We start from the raw sequence: 16,556 nt of genomic DNA on the forward strand, positions 1-16,556 counted from the left end.
CACAGTTCACTGACCCTCTGACCACCTTCACTTCAAAGTCATAGTCCTGTAGGTTTAAAGCCCACCTCATAAGTTTGCTATTGTGGGTTTTCATTGTCTTTAACCATTGCAATGGTGAATGGTCAGTACACAGAATAAAATGTCTTCCCCAGATGTAAGGCTTGGCCTTCTGGATCGCGTAGACTATGGCCAAACACTCCTTCTCCACGGTTGCCAAATGTCTCTCACCTTTTTGAAGTTTCCTACTCAGGTAGGACACCGGATGCTGGTCACCATTCTCATCCTCCTGGCACAGAACTGCTCCTACCCCGCTGTTAGACGCATCGGTGTAGATGATGAACTCCCGGTCGAAGTCTGGAGCACGCAGGACTGGATAGTTGATTAACGCCTCCTTCAACCTCTGGAACGCCGCCTCACAGTCGCTGGTCCACGGGATGCGGTCATCAGCCTTCTTCCTCGTCAGATCGGTCAGCGGAGCCGCAATCTCGCTAAACCTCGGGATGAACTTTCTGTAGTAGCCCACCAACCCAAGAAATGATTTGACCTTTTTCTTGGTGTTGGGTCTAGGCCAATCACGAACAGCTTCTATTTTGGCCTCCAGGGGTTTTATCATTCCTCCCCCTACCATGTGACCCAAGTATTTTATTTCTGGGCTACCCAGCTGACACTTGCTGGCCTTTACTGTTAGCCCTGCTGCACTTAACCTCTGCAGCACTAACTCCAGGTGTATCAGGTGATCTTCCCAGGTATTACTGAAGATCCCTATGTCGTCAATGTAGGCCACTGTAAAGTCACTGAGCCCTGCCAAGGTCTGGTCCATCAGCCTTTGGAATGTGGCTGGTGCATTTCTGAGACCAAAGCTCAGGACTCGAAACTCATAGAGACCAAAAGGGCTGCAAAAGGCAGTCTTTTCTTGATCTCTGGGATCAATTCTTAATTGCCAATATCCCTTTACCAGGTCCAATGATGAGATGAACCGACAACCCCCTATGGTTTCAATCAGGTTGTCTAGCCTGGGCATTGGGTAGGCATCAGGAGTGGTTACACGGTTTAATTTCCTGTAATCAACACAAAACCTAATGCTCCCATCAGGCTTGTCCACAAGGACTATCGGAGAGGACCAAGGACTAGAAGAGGGGACGATTATGTTCTCCCTCAGCATCTCGTCCAGCTCCTTCCGCACCTTGTCCCTATAGGGTCCCGTTACTCGGTATGGGGATACTGCCTGCGGGGGTGCATCCCCTGTGTGGATCCGATGCATCACTCCCTTCACTATCCCCGGCTTGTTGGAAAACACCTGTTGATATTTACTAAGCAGCATTTTTAGTTCTTGCTGCTGGTCTTGGGTGAGTGCAGGACTGATCTTTACCTCCTCTGGGTTGTATTTTACTTCCCCTCTACCCTCCCAGAAGGGTAATTCCGCTTCCTCACTCTCAGCTGCTTTTATCGCGAATAACACCCTCTGTTCCCCTCTGTAGTAGGGTTTTAGGGCATTCACATGAACCACCCTCCTTGCTTGGTTCTCCTCCTGCTCTATTAGGTAGTTCAGGTCTGACATCTTGGAGATGACCCTATATGGTCCTGCCCATTTGAGCTGCAGTTTGTTCTCTCTGCAGGGCCTAAGCCAAAGCACTTCCTCCCCTGGGTCAAAGTGCCTCTCTCTAGCTTTGTGGTCATACCATGTTTTCTGTCTGACCTTCTGAGCTTGCAGGTTTTCTGCTGCCAGCTCTAGATTTCTCTTTAGGTCATTCATCAAGGTGTCTATGTATGTCACAACGTCTTGTGGGTCATCCTGGGTGATCTGCTCCCAATTTTGTTTGATCCCTAAGTGTGCAGCAAACATGTCAGAGTGACCCCTTTGTAAGATCATGGGGCGATACTTTTCAGGTACCACCAGCTGACTTCTGATCCCATCTCCCCCTTTTGAGATATTCCTCAGGGTTTCTCTATATAAAATCCCCTTTTTCTCCAGAAATCTCACTGGGGTTTCAGGTGTTAGCTGGGCGTCAGTCACCTGTTCAAAACACTTTTGGAGAGTGGCGTCTGCCTTTTGCTCCTGTCCAAATCTGCTGTCTGTGGTTAAGGTTTCCACCACAGCTTCTGAACTCCCCTCTGCTTCCGTCTCTGGCTCATCATTACCCCCCTGAACTGTCCCTGTGGTGGCTTGTGAGCGTGTAATCACTAGCACCCGTTTCACATGTTCAGCCAGGTCATTTCCCACGAGCACGGCTGCTGGCAGAGTCGATGAAATCGCTAGCCGCCAAGCTCCCCTCCAGCCTTGAAAGTGGACAGGTACCTCTGCTACTGGCAGAGAGATTACCTGCCCCTCAATCCCTGCCACCTTCATGCTCTCATTTGGGATTATAAACTCCCTAGGAATAATATCTGGATGGCACAGGGTTACCTGGGAACAAGTGTCCCGCAGCCCCCTATACTGACGGTCAAGTATTCCTACGTCCACCCCTGCTGTCTCAAACAACTGAGAATCTGTTTTTATCAGCAAGCAGCGCTTTACCCCCACAAGAGGACCATTTTCCTCAGCCTGATCAGTAGAGGTAGCTGTTCCAGACTGAGTAGCCATGGCAACAGGCTCCCTCTGTGACACTGAGCCTTGCTCTTTCTGGACACAGAACACAGCTTTTGGCTTGGTCCCACTAGAATTCTGAGGCACCATTCCTTTTAGCTGCTTTAATTTCTGACACTCTGAGATTAGATGACCCTTTCCCTGACAGAAATAACATTTTCTGGTGTATTTTGATTCTCTCTCATCTTGTTTTGGTTTTCCCTCCAAAATCTGAGGTCTTAGTTTCATGTCTGAGGGCTTCCCTTCACCATGGGCCCCTCCCCCTTGCTGGCTTTTCCCTGGTCCCTGAGAGTACTTGCTGTAGGTTTCTTTAGGTTTACCTACAGATTTCCCCTCACCCAAGGGCTTTCTTATTTGGGAAATAAAATCTGCGATCTCTGCGGCTGCTGCCACAGATTTCGGTTTCCTTTCCCTCACCTGGAATTTCAATTCCCCCTGCAGGACTGAATAGAACTGTTCCAGTGCTATCAAGTCTTTAAGCTGCTCATAGGTCTCTGTCCCTTCCTGCGATAGCCATTTCTCAAGCAGCCTCACCAATTGGGCCCCCACTTGGGTAAAAGTCTGTTCTGGTTTCTTGGTGAGGGACCTGAATCTTTGTCTCAGCTGCTCTGCATTTATCCCATGTCTGGCAAACACCAGTTTTTTAAACTCTGCAAAATCTTTCATCAGTTCCTCAGGCATCTCGGCATAAACCTCAGCCAGGCTACCACTGATTAAAGATCGCATGATGGTCATCTTCTCAGTTTCCCTCACTGAGAAGTCCACAAACGCTCTTTCCACTAAGGAAAAGAACACCTCAGGACAATCTCCCTTGTGGTACACAGGGAATTTCTTCAGGTCAGCTTTAGACAGTTGGCCTCCCTCAGAATCCCTATTATTATTATTGTTCTGATTCATCAGTTCCAATTTTTTTAATTCAAACGCCATTTTCTCTCTCTCCAATGCCAATTCAAATTGTCTTTGCCTTTCCCTTTCCCTTTCCTCCACTTCAAATTGCCTCATCCTCAGTTCATGCTGTTGGGCTATGAGCAATTTTCTGAGTTCTGGGTTCTGCTCTCCTGTGCTGTCACCCTGCACTGAGCCAAATTCATCCTCAGAACCTTGGTCAATCTGGGGGTCTTTCACTTCACTCATTTCGGCCATCTGGCTTCGAGTCAAGGGCATAATCCCCCCTCAGAACAGGCTACTTTAAAAAGTCAAGCCTCAAAATAAAACGACCACTTTTTTCCTTCTTGCCTCAGAACCAGCTCTCCCTAGAGATTGCTGCTGTTCTTCAGCACTAAACTTGCAACAGTATCGAGTCAGAGCCTACCCCCCTCTGCTGGGCCTCTCAGCTGGCAAGCTAGATCACTGTTACTACGCAGTTTTGCCTCAGCTTTTCCCGCCAAAACTAGGCTGCCTCAGAGCACCTTAATCTAAGTCTCCCCAGTTGGCACGTTCTTCTACTAGCGCACCTCCCCGTGAGGTACACCTAGAAGATTACCTACGCGCCTCAGACTGTCCCTGACTAGACCCCCCTTGCTCTGGGCACACCTGCCAAGGCTTTGCTGGACCACTGGACAACTGGACCAGTCGTATCCCACACGCTGGACACCAATCAATGTGACAAACCCAGACCTACTGGGATCTGCCACACGTTTACTAAGCTGCCACCAACCATTCCCTGTAAGAAGTCACACAGACCAGGGATGGATTTTTAAACAATAAAAAGAATAAGGTTTATTTTAAATACACACACAGGAAAATAAAACAATCAGGTGAATAACATAAAGTAACGTGGCTTATTCTCACTCATACAAGCATACAGTTTGGTTCACACAGAACCCTTAACTTAAAGCACAGACCCTGAACCTATCAGTTCTGGCTAACCAACAGACACCTGAACCTATCAGGTTGGTACTCTGACACACAGAAGTACCCTGTCTGACACACAGACTCCCACAACAGCTTCTTCTTCCCAGCTGCTGCTTCGTCACATCCCAGTGTCTCTCAGCATCTCTCTACTTCACCACACACGCATCACATATATATACAGTACAGCCCCTCCTCCTGATGTCCCGCCTTCCACTCCCCATAGGATGGAACTTTCCCTCCAAACCCATGACAGACAGGTAACACCAGTGCTGTATGTAACACCCTCCTCTTTGTTTTCAGTTCTGCCCGCCACCCAAAATACATAAACGAGTGGCATCCAAAAGGCTATCCTGTTGGAAAAGTCAGGAGAGATACCATTTTAAAACAATTTACCTTCCCTCACAGAACTGGTTCAAGGCAGTCCTAGACAGTCGAGGGAGGAGAAGGTCTGTCTGTTTAGAGCAAATGGTTATGATGGTATATTGAATCTAATTTATTCCTTTAGAAATCATTGAATATCCTAAGTTCTCTCGCCACTGAACAAATTAATAATAATATCAATAAAGCTTCAATTAAATAGGAATAAGGTAAGTTTCATCTAAAGACTGCTAATGCAATCAATCCTAGTGAAATAACACACCATTTATCTAGTGGTTAAAATTAGGACAGAATCGTAAATCCAATTATTGGGAAGCAAGTCCCTGACTTCAGTAGGAATTCCTTTTGTCTAAACAGAAACAGACTCCTATCTAGAGAATGAATTGTTGTCCTTCATGCAAGTGGGATAGGGTTGGGGGACTGCCTTAAAAGATACATTGCTCTGCTCACATCTTGGACCTTTAAGGGGCACCATGGATGGATTTCGCTGACCAGAATCCTATCTATCTATCTATCTATCTATCTATCTATCTATCTATCTATCTATCTATCTATCTATCTATCTATCTATCTATCTATCTATCTATCTATCTATCTATCTATCTATCTATCTATCTATCTATCTATCTATCTATCTATCTATCTATCTATCTATCTATCTATCTATCTATCTATCTATCTATCTATTTAAATTTTTAGAATCCTATTGTGCAGTTTTTCTCTGCAGAAGATAAACACAATCTGTCACAGCACTTGTTGCCAGCACCTAATTAGTCCCTGTTTAGATTTTCAAGTGCCAGGGTGGGCTCAAAAATCTAAGCAGGGACTTTTTAACAGCCAAAGTTATGCCCTTTGTGAGTTATGCCCTTTGCCTTCTACAGGCATAAACTGCACGATAGGATTCTGGCCATTGTGCTCATGAGAAATGAAATAATGGAATAGAATACTTCCTGGGTCAATTCAGCTTGCAGGTCTGAGAAATATGCCGTGCAGAATTTTGTGAATGATTTTACTTATTATTCTAACCAAGGATTTTAAGAAGACCTGTCAGTCACAATGCTGTCATGGAGCTTTTCTGCTCTTAGCGGTATAAGAGAAGCTAGGATTTGCAAGGTCAAAGTGCTGAGGCTTTTTTATGAACAGGTAGTATGTCATTATCTGCCATTTATGCCTCAGGTGTTCCTACTCCTTTGGAGTTTGGTTGGGATCCTCAGAGATTTTTGTTGTTGTTTAGTCATTAAGTCGTGCCCAACTCTTCGTGACCCCATGGACCAGAGCACGCCAGGCCCTCCTGTCTTCCACTCCCTCCCAGAGTTGGGTCAAATTTATGTTGGTAGCTTCAATGACACTGTCCAACCATCTCATCCTCTGTCGTCCCCTTCTCCTCTTGCCTTCACACTTTCCTAACATCAGGGCCTTTTCCAGGGAGTCTTCTCTTCTCATGAGATGGCCAAAGTATTGGAGCCTCAGCTTCAGGATCTGTCCTTCCAGTGAGCACTCAGGGTTGATTTCCTTCAGAATGGATAGGTTTGTTCTCCTTGCAGTCCAGGGGACTCTCAAGAGCCTCCTCCAGCACCACAATTCAAAAGCATCAATTCTTCATCGCTTTCCTCCAAAGAAACAGGCATCTTTTAATTTCATGGCTGCTGTCACCATCTGCAGTGATCATGGAGCCCAGGAAAGTAAAATCTGTCACTGCCTCCATATCCTCCCCTTCTATTTGCCAGGAGGTGATGGGGCCAGTGGCCATGATCTTAGTTTTTTTTTTTAATGTTGAGCTTTAGACCATTTTTTGCGCTCGCCTCTTTCCCCCTCATTAAGAGGTTCTTTATTTCCTCCTCACTATCTGCCATCAGAGTGGTATCATCTGCATACCTGAGGTTGTTGATATTTCACTTTCTGTGCAGAAGCAACTCCAGCTCCCACATGCTCATGGAATAATTTCTCTCTTAACAGAGAACTCATTCAGCTTAGAACCTCATTTTGCCTCTGATTACAGCACTTACACTTCAAGCCCTTGGGCAAAAGCTCAAGTTCCCCTTTATTTTCCTCATATGATGGGCAAACAGCCCGTTGCAACGGCAACTTCATAGGCTATGCCCGTCACCTTTCTCAAGCTCTCATCTCAACTGAAGCATCGTTGCTGCGTCAGACCGAAGGTCTTTAGACAGGGTGGAGATAAATACAGGACTGCTGACAAGTAGGGATTACTCTCCACTCTATGTGGGACCATAGAGAAATATGCCTAGCTCTATGGAATGCAAGTGCTTGAGATCCATTCTGAGCCACAGGGTATATAGACTATAGTCCGCAGCACAAAACTGTGTGCCGTAAGAAATACTCCTAGCCTCCCTTTTCAAAGGGAAGTGGAATGTGATGGTTATTTCTGAGATCAGGACTGAACACACAGTTGAGGGGGAGGCTGGGACTATCTTTGGCGATCACTAGGGGCTTTTATTTTCCTTTTCTTTCTTTTCCCAATCTTGTTACATACCTGGAGTTGGAACAAATGTCTTGCGATTATGGAGAGCAACCTACCGTCCCCAGCTGAGAAAGTTACAAGTCCACATTTGAAGGCAGACATAATTTTCAACGTTAGGCTTCAATGTGCCCTCATAGTGATTAAAAAATTTTTTACTGTGAGGCAATTATCTTATACGAAAACAGTTATAATAATTTTAACTTAGCAAAAAAAGAGCATTGGCCCTTAAAAACATCAGAAACTGGATTTTGTAAAGTGCTTCTTTTATTATTAGGCATTGTCCACTATCCAGTGAAGTATGTTCATGCAAGCATAACTCACAACAGTCTAAGAAAACCACTGCTAGTCCATACATAAAGTTCGGCATCAAAAATACTAAATGTGACTACGTACATCCAGATTCTGCTTTCCAGTAACACTGGCATTTATGTATTTTTAGTAAATTGACATTAGTTTCCCAGCTCATTTTATCACTATTATTCCTTATATTCCCATTTCAGGCCTTTCTCCCTTAAAGTTTTATGTCTCTTGAACACACTCCTGCCAAACTTAACATCCTATTGATTTCAATAGGAGAAGTTCAGCTTTATTCTCTCTTGTTGAATGGGACTTTCAGGCAGCAATCCTATATTCAGCTACCTGGGAGTAAGTGCCATTGAATGCAATGGACTTGCTTTCTGAATAACATGTATAGGATTAATTGCCACTCTGCAGTCCCAAGCACAGTTACTTCAAGTTACACTTCATTTAATTCGGCAGTATATACTGATAAGGGAACATCTATCTGATTCTGTATACTACATAACGTTGGCTGGATTGTGCTCCTTATTTCTATTTTTCAGGCAAAAGAATGTGTGCACTGGATCCAAAAAGTTGTACAGTGCACCATGCTTCAGAAAAAGTAAAAATGGGACACATAATGTGTAAATGCTCGAGAAACTGGTCATGGTGCATTTTGATAAAATATTTCAACCAAGTATTCCTATACCAAAATTTCATTTTTAAAAAAGATGAAGAAAGTATGCTACTTCTATAAGCTCAGAGAGCTAATGCATGTACTATATTGTGAAACAACAGCACATTTACATACAGTAAAACAGTAGGTGAAAAAATAACTTTAGAAATATTTGCCTTCTTCTTAGAGCACACCAGGTGCGTAATTTCCAAGTTCTTTACAACAGATAAACATATCATTGAAATAGTGCACTGATAAGTGAATAATATTTTAGCTTGTTTCTTAAGGGGTAGATTCACCCATAAATGTTCATCACTTGACAAAGTGATGATTTGCATGTGAGAATGAACCCATCACAGATTTAACACCAACAACAGAACTTTTGTATGCCCTGTGTCATTTCAGACAAGTTACATTTCAGTTCACACCTTCAGCTCTGAATTATCCAGTACTTAGTAGATAGGAAATGTCTGTTCATGTACGAAATAGCCCTTAAATATAAAGAAAAGTGCACGTTATTTGTGTTCTGAATAAATTAAACCACTCTCTATTCCCAGATAGACAGAAATTCCAATACACTTTGAATGAATTAAGTGTGGATCATTGGTATTCAATAATACAAAGTAAAGTTTTCTAATGAAATTGCAGGTCATTAAGTTCTTATAAAAGTTCTCATAGGTAATTGGATTAAAAAGGTACATTCCACAAATCATACAGTGTTTCCCCGAAAATAAGACAGGGTCTTATATTAATTTTTGCTCAGAAAAATGCATTAGGGCTTATTTTCAGGGAATGTTTTATTTTATAGTCATGTCATCTTCTGTTTACTGCACAATGCTGCACAATGGTAGAGGGCGGGATTTCACTTAACTGGGGCTTATTTTTGGGGTAGGACTTATTTTCAGGGAAGCAGGGTAGATACACAAACATTTAACTACATCCTTCCAAAAACAAGCCCCCAAACTTAGCTTGGTCAGTGGAACTACATGTATCTATTTTCATCACATTGTCTGTTGTTTTTAAACTGTTCTCCTACAGTTGGCTGTTCCATGCTTACCTCTTCTTCTTGAGAGGCCAGAACAGCTCTACAATTTGAACTGAACAAAGATGAGCCTGTATGTGCATCTTCATGCAACATTTCTATTATTCCTTCTTCTGGATGGATACTAGGATCGTAATCTCTACAATCTTTTGAATGTGGACTGAAAAGCTTTGTTTTCGAGGTTACAGAGTCAAATAGATTACGGTCACCATTTGAAGGTATTAAAAAAGTTTCCAGACTCTCGGATGAAGTCACATTGAATGTTTTGACATATTCTGTCCCTCCCCTTGTGCCTAGTAATTTACTGTCAAAAGGAAATGTATAAGTGACTTCTTTTAAAATGGCAACTTTGCTGGTGCCTGGTTTTTGACCATTGCCATCTTTATTATGATGCTGAATGAGGCTATCTGGGGTAATTGTGTCTTTGTTCTCTTTAACACCTACAAGGTTTAAGAATTCTGTGGGACTGCCAGTTCTAGAGCCAGCTACACTAAGTACTTGTGAATTTACAAGGCATCTTTCTAGCCTTTCAGATACGTGCTCATAGGCAGTGATCTTTGTGTGGCTCAGTTCTGCTAAAGGATAGTGCACGTTGCCAATAGATGCTTCCTGCTTATAAGCATTCTGATAAAGAACAGCAGTTTCACAGTAATTGTTGTTATTGTTGCTGTTATTGTTGTAAGCACTCTCTTTATTATTCTGCAGTACAGGTTCATCATCTGGGTTAGTAACTGGTATGACTTCCCCAGCATCCTCTTTGCCTGTTTTCCCATCTTTCTCCTTTCCAGCCTGCTGCTCACATACAGTATCACATTCATGTATACTCTTCATACATTCTTTTTCCTTTTGAGATTCTGCACCACCATTCATTCCCCCCTGGACAGTTTGGTTTTCTTCATTCTTTCCCGCCTTTGCTGCACTCATGTTCATAGGCTCTTCCCCCTTAGAAGCCAGAAGGGGCAAGGAATGGCCATTGGATTCTAAGTTGATTGTTTCATCTTTCTTTTTCTCGTCAGTCTCTGGAAGATTTTTGCCATCATTTGCTAGCTGATGCCGGTTTCTGTCACACGTGGCAGGATTTGTACAGGTCCTGGTGATCTCCTTTTCAGTATTCTCTGGGGGCCATTTTGGTTTATTCATTTTAAGTTCCTCTTCTACAGAGAACGACTTTTTGAGTGCTTCTGTAGAAGGAGGCCATGTAATATTTAATTTGCTTCTTTCTGTATTCTGTTTTAAACTGTCACTTGAATGTACTTTCTCAATGGTGGGATGAAAAGTTTGATTGGTAATTGATTTATCCACCTTGGATATGGGTGGGCTGACTTCTTTCGCAAGTGCAGAACCAATTAAACCCTTTTGATCTTTGGAAATCCACAGTTCTTTGTGTTGCCTGTGTCCGAAACCTTCATCATAATTTCCTTTGGATTTGAAAAGTTGATTAAAATGCGGTTTACAATATATTTTGCCATGAAGTGAAGCATAATTTCCCAAGCTGTCAAATCAAACAGAAATTGTTTTATGGCATTTATAAATCTATCAAACATGCTCCAAGAATATAAATTATTGTTTGACATTTTAATTACCCATAAATCACAATGTCTATAAATGCAACCTTCACTGATATCACTTTAAGGGAAAAAAACATTTTATTTAGTGTATGCTATTGATCAGATTAAATCATTTTGTTTCAGGTTAGTCATATTTAGAGCAGATCTTCTGCAGAAAGAAGAAGGAACTGAAGAGATTTCCCTTGAGATATTTACTTTAAAACATTTGTGATTTGTCCACTCACTTTTTACAGAATATCTGCAAGAAGTCACATTACTGTTCTCTACTGTCTTCCCCATAGCCATGTCAAAATACCATAGAAAATCCAGCTTTTGGAAGAAAGAATGGAATATTTTACAACAACAACTCCCTCATGTTTTTAAAGAGACCTTGCTTTGATGTCTGCAGTGATTTATCAGGCTAACTTTCACACATCTGCTCCAGGACACCTTCATTCTCACTTTCTCCATTGGTATAATTTTAATCAGTATTTTTAAAATGTATTTTTCAACTTGTACTAAAATTTTCTTTTTACATGTTTGGGTGTGTTCAAACTATAGCACTTAAAAGTATATTTTAATGCAGATTAAAACAGTAACTTAGAAATCAAACTACCTTTCCAGTCTGCATGCTTTTACGAATGGGCAGTCACGGCAATAATGATGGGTGGAAATGATGACTATTGCCAATCTTTTAATTAGTGGTAAATCACTTCATCAATGTTCTTAAAGCAATCATGCAATAACAGTTAAATTTAAAAGTGCTTTGGTGCAAATTATTTATTGCAAGAGTTGTATACTCAAAATTTTATTTCCCAAACAACATGGATGGTCACACACACTGATGTGGAAGAGAAAATGATGGGATGTACCAGCTCCAAAAAGCAACACATCCCCCCCCCCCTTATAGTAATGTAGCTTGCAGTCGAAAGTAATGTTGGGGTCGAAAGGGTGGCTGCTTTGGAAGCCACACTAAAGCTCCTCTGTCTATTTCATTCCCCCAGTTGAGATGGGTGTTCTGTTCCTTCCACTTACGCTTAATGGCACAGGTGAAATTTCCTTCCCAGTTCAACTGCAGGCATTTCTCTTAAATTTTTGTAAAGAAAGGCATGTGGAGCACCCACATATTCCTCTGCAAACATAGCTAACGGCAAATAGGATTAATGGGACAAATCAACGCTTATTTTTCTCCCCTTTTGAGCCATGCCATCTTGGTAATGTTTTCTTCTAATTAATTGTTTCAATTGTAACTTTTATGATTTTATACATTTTATATTGTTCTGTTTTATTTATGTAAGTCCCCATCTAGGGAACGACAACGGTGTAAAACATGGAGAATCAATGCACTTTTCCTACCTTGGATGGAGATGACCAGGCAGAAGGGGCTCAAGGACGCCCCCCTATCCTCATTTACTAGGGAAGGTACCCCTACTGAATCTGATGGAGCTTATGTCTGATTATGTGGATGGCACGGTCACTGCATTGCCAAGCACTCAGTTCAGCGGCAAAAGTTCTGGGCCCCCCAGATCTATTATCTTTTTGCTCCAGTACTTTGAGTATTACTCATACAAAAATAGATGCTGGCTATGACAGCCTTTGCATGGCAAGCTTTAATTGTTCACTTCCTCTTACCTTAATTTACTGCCACAGTGGTGACACCGAAAACATGATTTATGAAAGGTCTGCTTGTCGGCAACCAGGCACTCCATTGGATAAACTCTCTTTTGACAAAGTAGGCACGTTTCCTTTCCCTGAACTTGCAGTTTCTAGAAATAAACCAGACAGGGTGTCAGTGCTCTGTGTTGTTATTCATTCCCCCCCTTTCAAAATATGCACAGAATGTTTCATCTTCAGAAGAAAAGCTGAAACACTTGGCCCTCAAATGATTAACACTTGAGCCTCCAGTTTAAAGAAATCAACAAAGACCACGTTAAAATGAAACCTGTGCTTCCTTCTCGGAAGAGTTGATTTCTGTCATTATTCTGAAGACACCACACACATGCTTCAATACATTGGTAGGGTGATGGGAAAGCTGAAGCTTGAATGATGCATGCCTCATGTCATTACATTGTCACTATCATATATGACGCAAATGCTTACACAGCCGGTGCTCCTGGACCCCAGTCTAACTTTGGAAGCCCAGGTGGACTCGGTGGCCAGAGGCGCCTTCCTTCAGCTGTGGAAATTATACCAGCTACGGCCCTACCTGGGCAAGCGGAGTCTCATGACAGTTACACACGCACTGGTAACATCTCGTATAGATTATTGCAATGCGCTCTATGTGGGGCTGCCTTTGAAGATGGTCCGGCGACTGCAACTGGTCCAGAATCGAGCTGCGCGGCTGGTGAGTGGTGGAGCCACTAGAGATCACATCAAGCCGATTCTGTTCAATTTACATTGGTTACCAGTTGCTGCCCGGGCCCAATTCAAAGTGCTTGTTTTGACATATAAAGCCCTAAACAGCTTAGACCCTGGATACCTGAAGGACTGCCTCCTTCCATATGAACCTACCCGGCAGTTAAGATCTAGCCAGGGGGCCCTTTTGAAAGAGCAGTCCCTCAAGGAGGTAAGAGGGATGGCTTGTAGACAAAGGGCCTTTTCGGCAGCTGCCTCCGGACTATGGAATGCCCTCCCGACTGAGATTCGTCTGGCGCCGACACTGATGACATTTCGGCGCCAGGTCAAAACCTTCCTGTTCCAGAAGGCTTTTAATTGAAATAACATCAACTGTGGGTCCTGATGGCAATTTTATATATATTTTAGTTGCATTTTAATTGTTCTGAATTTTTATTGTATTTTAAATGTTGTAGCCGCCCAGAGACCTTTGGGTAGTGTGGGTGGCATATAAATTAAATAAATAAATAAATAAATAAATAAATAAATAAATAAATAAATAAATAAATAAATAAATAAATATTTATTTATTTATTTATTTATTTATTTATTTATTTATTTATTTATTTATTTATATATATATATAAATAAGGAGGGGGCACCCCCATATATAACAACTTTGCATATGCATATATCCTGATGTCCCCCCCTCCCCATGTATGTCCCATAGATCTTTGGTTTGGCCCAGCATGACTTTCTTATGTTCTTAAATATTTGTATTTATCCAATAATAGTATCTTCATTTCTGAGGAGAAATATAACTGAGCATATCTTCTCCTGGAAAGTTGTTATTGTTTTTGTTGCTGTTATATAATTACAGTACTTACACTATAATTAGCACTTCAAATTTATGCAACGTTTTATGTAGTCATCTTTTTTTCCTGCCTGGTATTCCGAATCCCACTTAAACATAGTGAGATTGCCTTCTGACGTTCTTAAGATAGGGCTACATATCTCTTTTGAAAACCCTACAATTTACACTGTCATTCACAAAATGAAGTGAAGCAGCCTTAATGTGTTCTCTGGCTGAAATTCAATAGGAATCACAACTACATTATACCCACTGAATAGTGAGGATTTGGTAAGTCAACTCCTTTGTAAGTTCCATTGACGGGCCAACTGGATTTCAGCCTCTGTATGTCTGCTCTACTCTGGACTAGCCATTTTGAAATGAATGGGAGCTAGGCAAAATCACACAAGAAATTTTACACCATGCAAATCCAAAGGCCTTCATTCAATTTCTTTCTTCCCACATCATCCCATGTTATTTGTTTCGGCGAGGTGTTACTTGTGTAACTTTATCACCTGGGAAAATATTTTCATTAGTGAATTCAAGTGATGTATACTTACCTTTGCCAAACTGAACCTGAAAATGTCAGTATTGGTTAGTCATGATTAGCCCACAAATCAAGACACATGCCATTGGAAAAGGGAGAAAGAATAAAGATTTCTGAGAGAGAGAGAGAGACAGAGAGAGAGAAATAAAGGGGAGAAAACACACTGAGATTAATGTTAGTTCTGCCACTCCACCCTGCCAGTGACTCTTGTTAATTGCTCAAAATGTTTTATTGCCATGACGCCATACTCTTATAGGCACTAAAAACTTCCTTCACACCTTGCATGCTCATTTACCACTTATAAACTCTGCTTCCTCGTGGAAGCTGCGCCTGACTTCTGCTTCGGCAGCTTCCGACACCGTGTAGCCGAGGCTTTTAAATACTTGCTCACTTTCTTGCCAGGTCTTCTGAAAATTCCTCAGCAGCTCTTCGGGTGAATCAGCAGCAGAAATATCCAAAATGTGCCCGGAGATGACGTCTTCGTATGTTGGAGGTGCACGCTTGAAGCCAAATCCTCCTGACGGCGTCCCATCTGTGCTTTGTAGCATGGAGGTGGCCATCCGTGATTCGACAACCGTGTTCTCAAAGGAGTCCATGCTGGAGGAGCCCGCCATGGGTTCAAATGAGTGCTCTTTGATGGCACACTGTTTTGGTTTGGAGGGTTTATTTTCCCTGGGTTCCCTTTGCCACTTTTCTAAGGGCTCTGGAAAGCTGTCTTTTAGCTTTTCACTCTCTAGAACACCTTGAGTGAATCCTTCCTTTCGAAACCTCTGTCGTCCGTGCTTTATTTTACCACTGGCTACACCATTTTCGATATATCTTTTCTGGGATATCACCTCAGGCTTGGGTTTGTCATGAAATGTTCCTAATGTGATATCTATTTGCTCCTCACTCTCAGTGCTCAGTCTCTCAGGTACTTGTGGTGCTTTCCTTATGTGAACTGTTTGCTCTGAGGCTTCAAACCTGTGCATAAGCCCTTTAGGATCGGATTTAGGAACCTCAAACTTCTGAGTAATGGAAACAGAGTCCAGATTTTGTCCGTGCGGCTCTACGCTTTCTGGAATATTTCCTCTGTTTCTGGAGAAATATGTCTTGTTCGCTTCCGAGTCTTCATGAGTCTCTTTCTTGACTGTGACAGCATTCACCTGTGGTTCAGCCACAGGTGGCATTTTTGAAGATAAAACATCAGCTTGCCTCATGTCGATCTTGATTTGTCGCCGGAGTGTTGCAGGAGACTTAACTATCTCTGACCTTTTCTCCACAATAGGAATTGGGGTTACGGATCTATTTTGTGTTGCTGCCCCTTGAGACAGTTTGACGGTGGCATCTTTCAGCTTGGCAAGTTGCTCAGAACGGCTCCTGGGAGAGGAAGGAGAGGGAGAAGGCGTGGAGGGCTGTATCTTAGAGGTTGGTGTCGCAGATCTGGGCGGGGGCGATGGTGGCACTGGGGTGCTTTCCCTTTGGACAGGAGATAAGAGTTCCCTGAGAGGGGATTCAATACGTCTCGATTCAATTGTAATGTAAGTCGGTGAAGGCGCTCGTGTTCTAAGGGAGGGTGAAGAGGTTGTGGCTTCTGAACATCTCTGTGCTCTGACCTGCTGCCTTGTTTCTTGACGTGTCACGGTTTCTTTGACCATCTCTTTTGCCTTCTGCGACTCTTTCTGGCTACATCCGGTGCTGACTTTAGCTATTTTCTGCGATGACCCTGTCACACTGGGGGTGTCTTTCCTCGATTTCAGAGGCTTTGTGCTCGTCATGGCTGCCTGGATTGCATCTTCACATGTTTGCAGCATTTGGGTAGCTTGGGCTTTGATAACCAACAACTCCTCTTTCATCTTTTCCACATTGTTCTCTTGTGCAACACAAGTTAGGCTTTGTTTCCTCTCTTTTTCTACCAGCCATTCTGGAACAACGTTGAAGAACGCCTGAAATGTTTTGATTCCATTTTTATTTGGCTCAGTCTCAAACTCTTTCACCTTGGCT

At 42.5% G+C, this 16,556-nt stretch overlaps 1 protein-coding gene across 1 annotated transcript in view; it reads right to left on the reverse strand.

Annotated features, from left to right (window-relative positions):
* Positions 1 to 7,544: 7,544 nt before the first annotated feature.
* The window catches only part of XIRP2 (xin actin binding repeat containing 2), a 107,117-nt gene continuing 98,105 nt past the window's right edge, over positions 7,545 to 16,556 (reverse strand). Inside the window, exons 8-9 of the mRNA XM_078394556.1 lie at positions 12,475 to 12,608; positions 7,545 to 10,787 (exon numbers count right to left, since the gene is read on the reverse strand). Coding sequence (XP_078250682.1) covers positions 12,476 to 12,608 — 133 coding nt within the window. The 3' untranslated portion in view covers positions 7,545 to 10,787; position 12,475. The remainder of the gene's footprint in view (positions 10,788 to 12,474; positions 12,609 to 16,556) is intronic.

The sequence above is a fragment of the Pogona vitticeps genome, chromosome 1, assembly GCF_051106095.1.
Source record: "Pogona vitticeps strain Pit_001003342236 chromosome 1, PviZW2.1, whole genome shotgun sequence".
Taxonomy (NCBI): domain Eukaryota; kingdom Metazoa; phylum Chordata; class Lepidosauria; order Squamata; family Agamidae; genus Pogona; species Pogona vitticeps.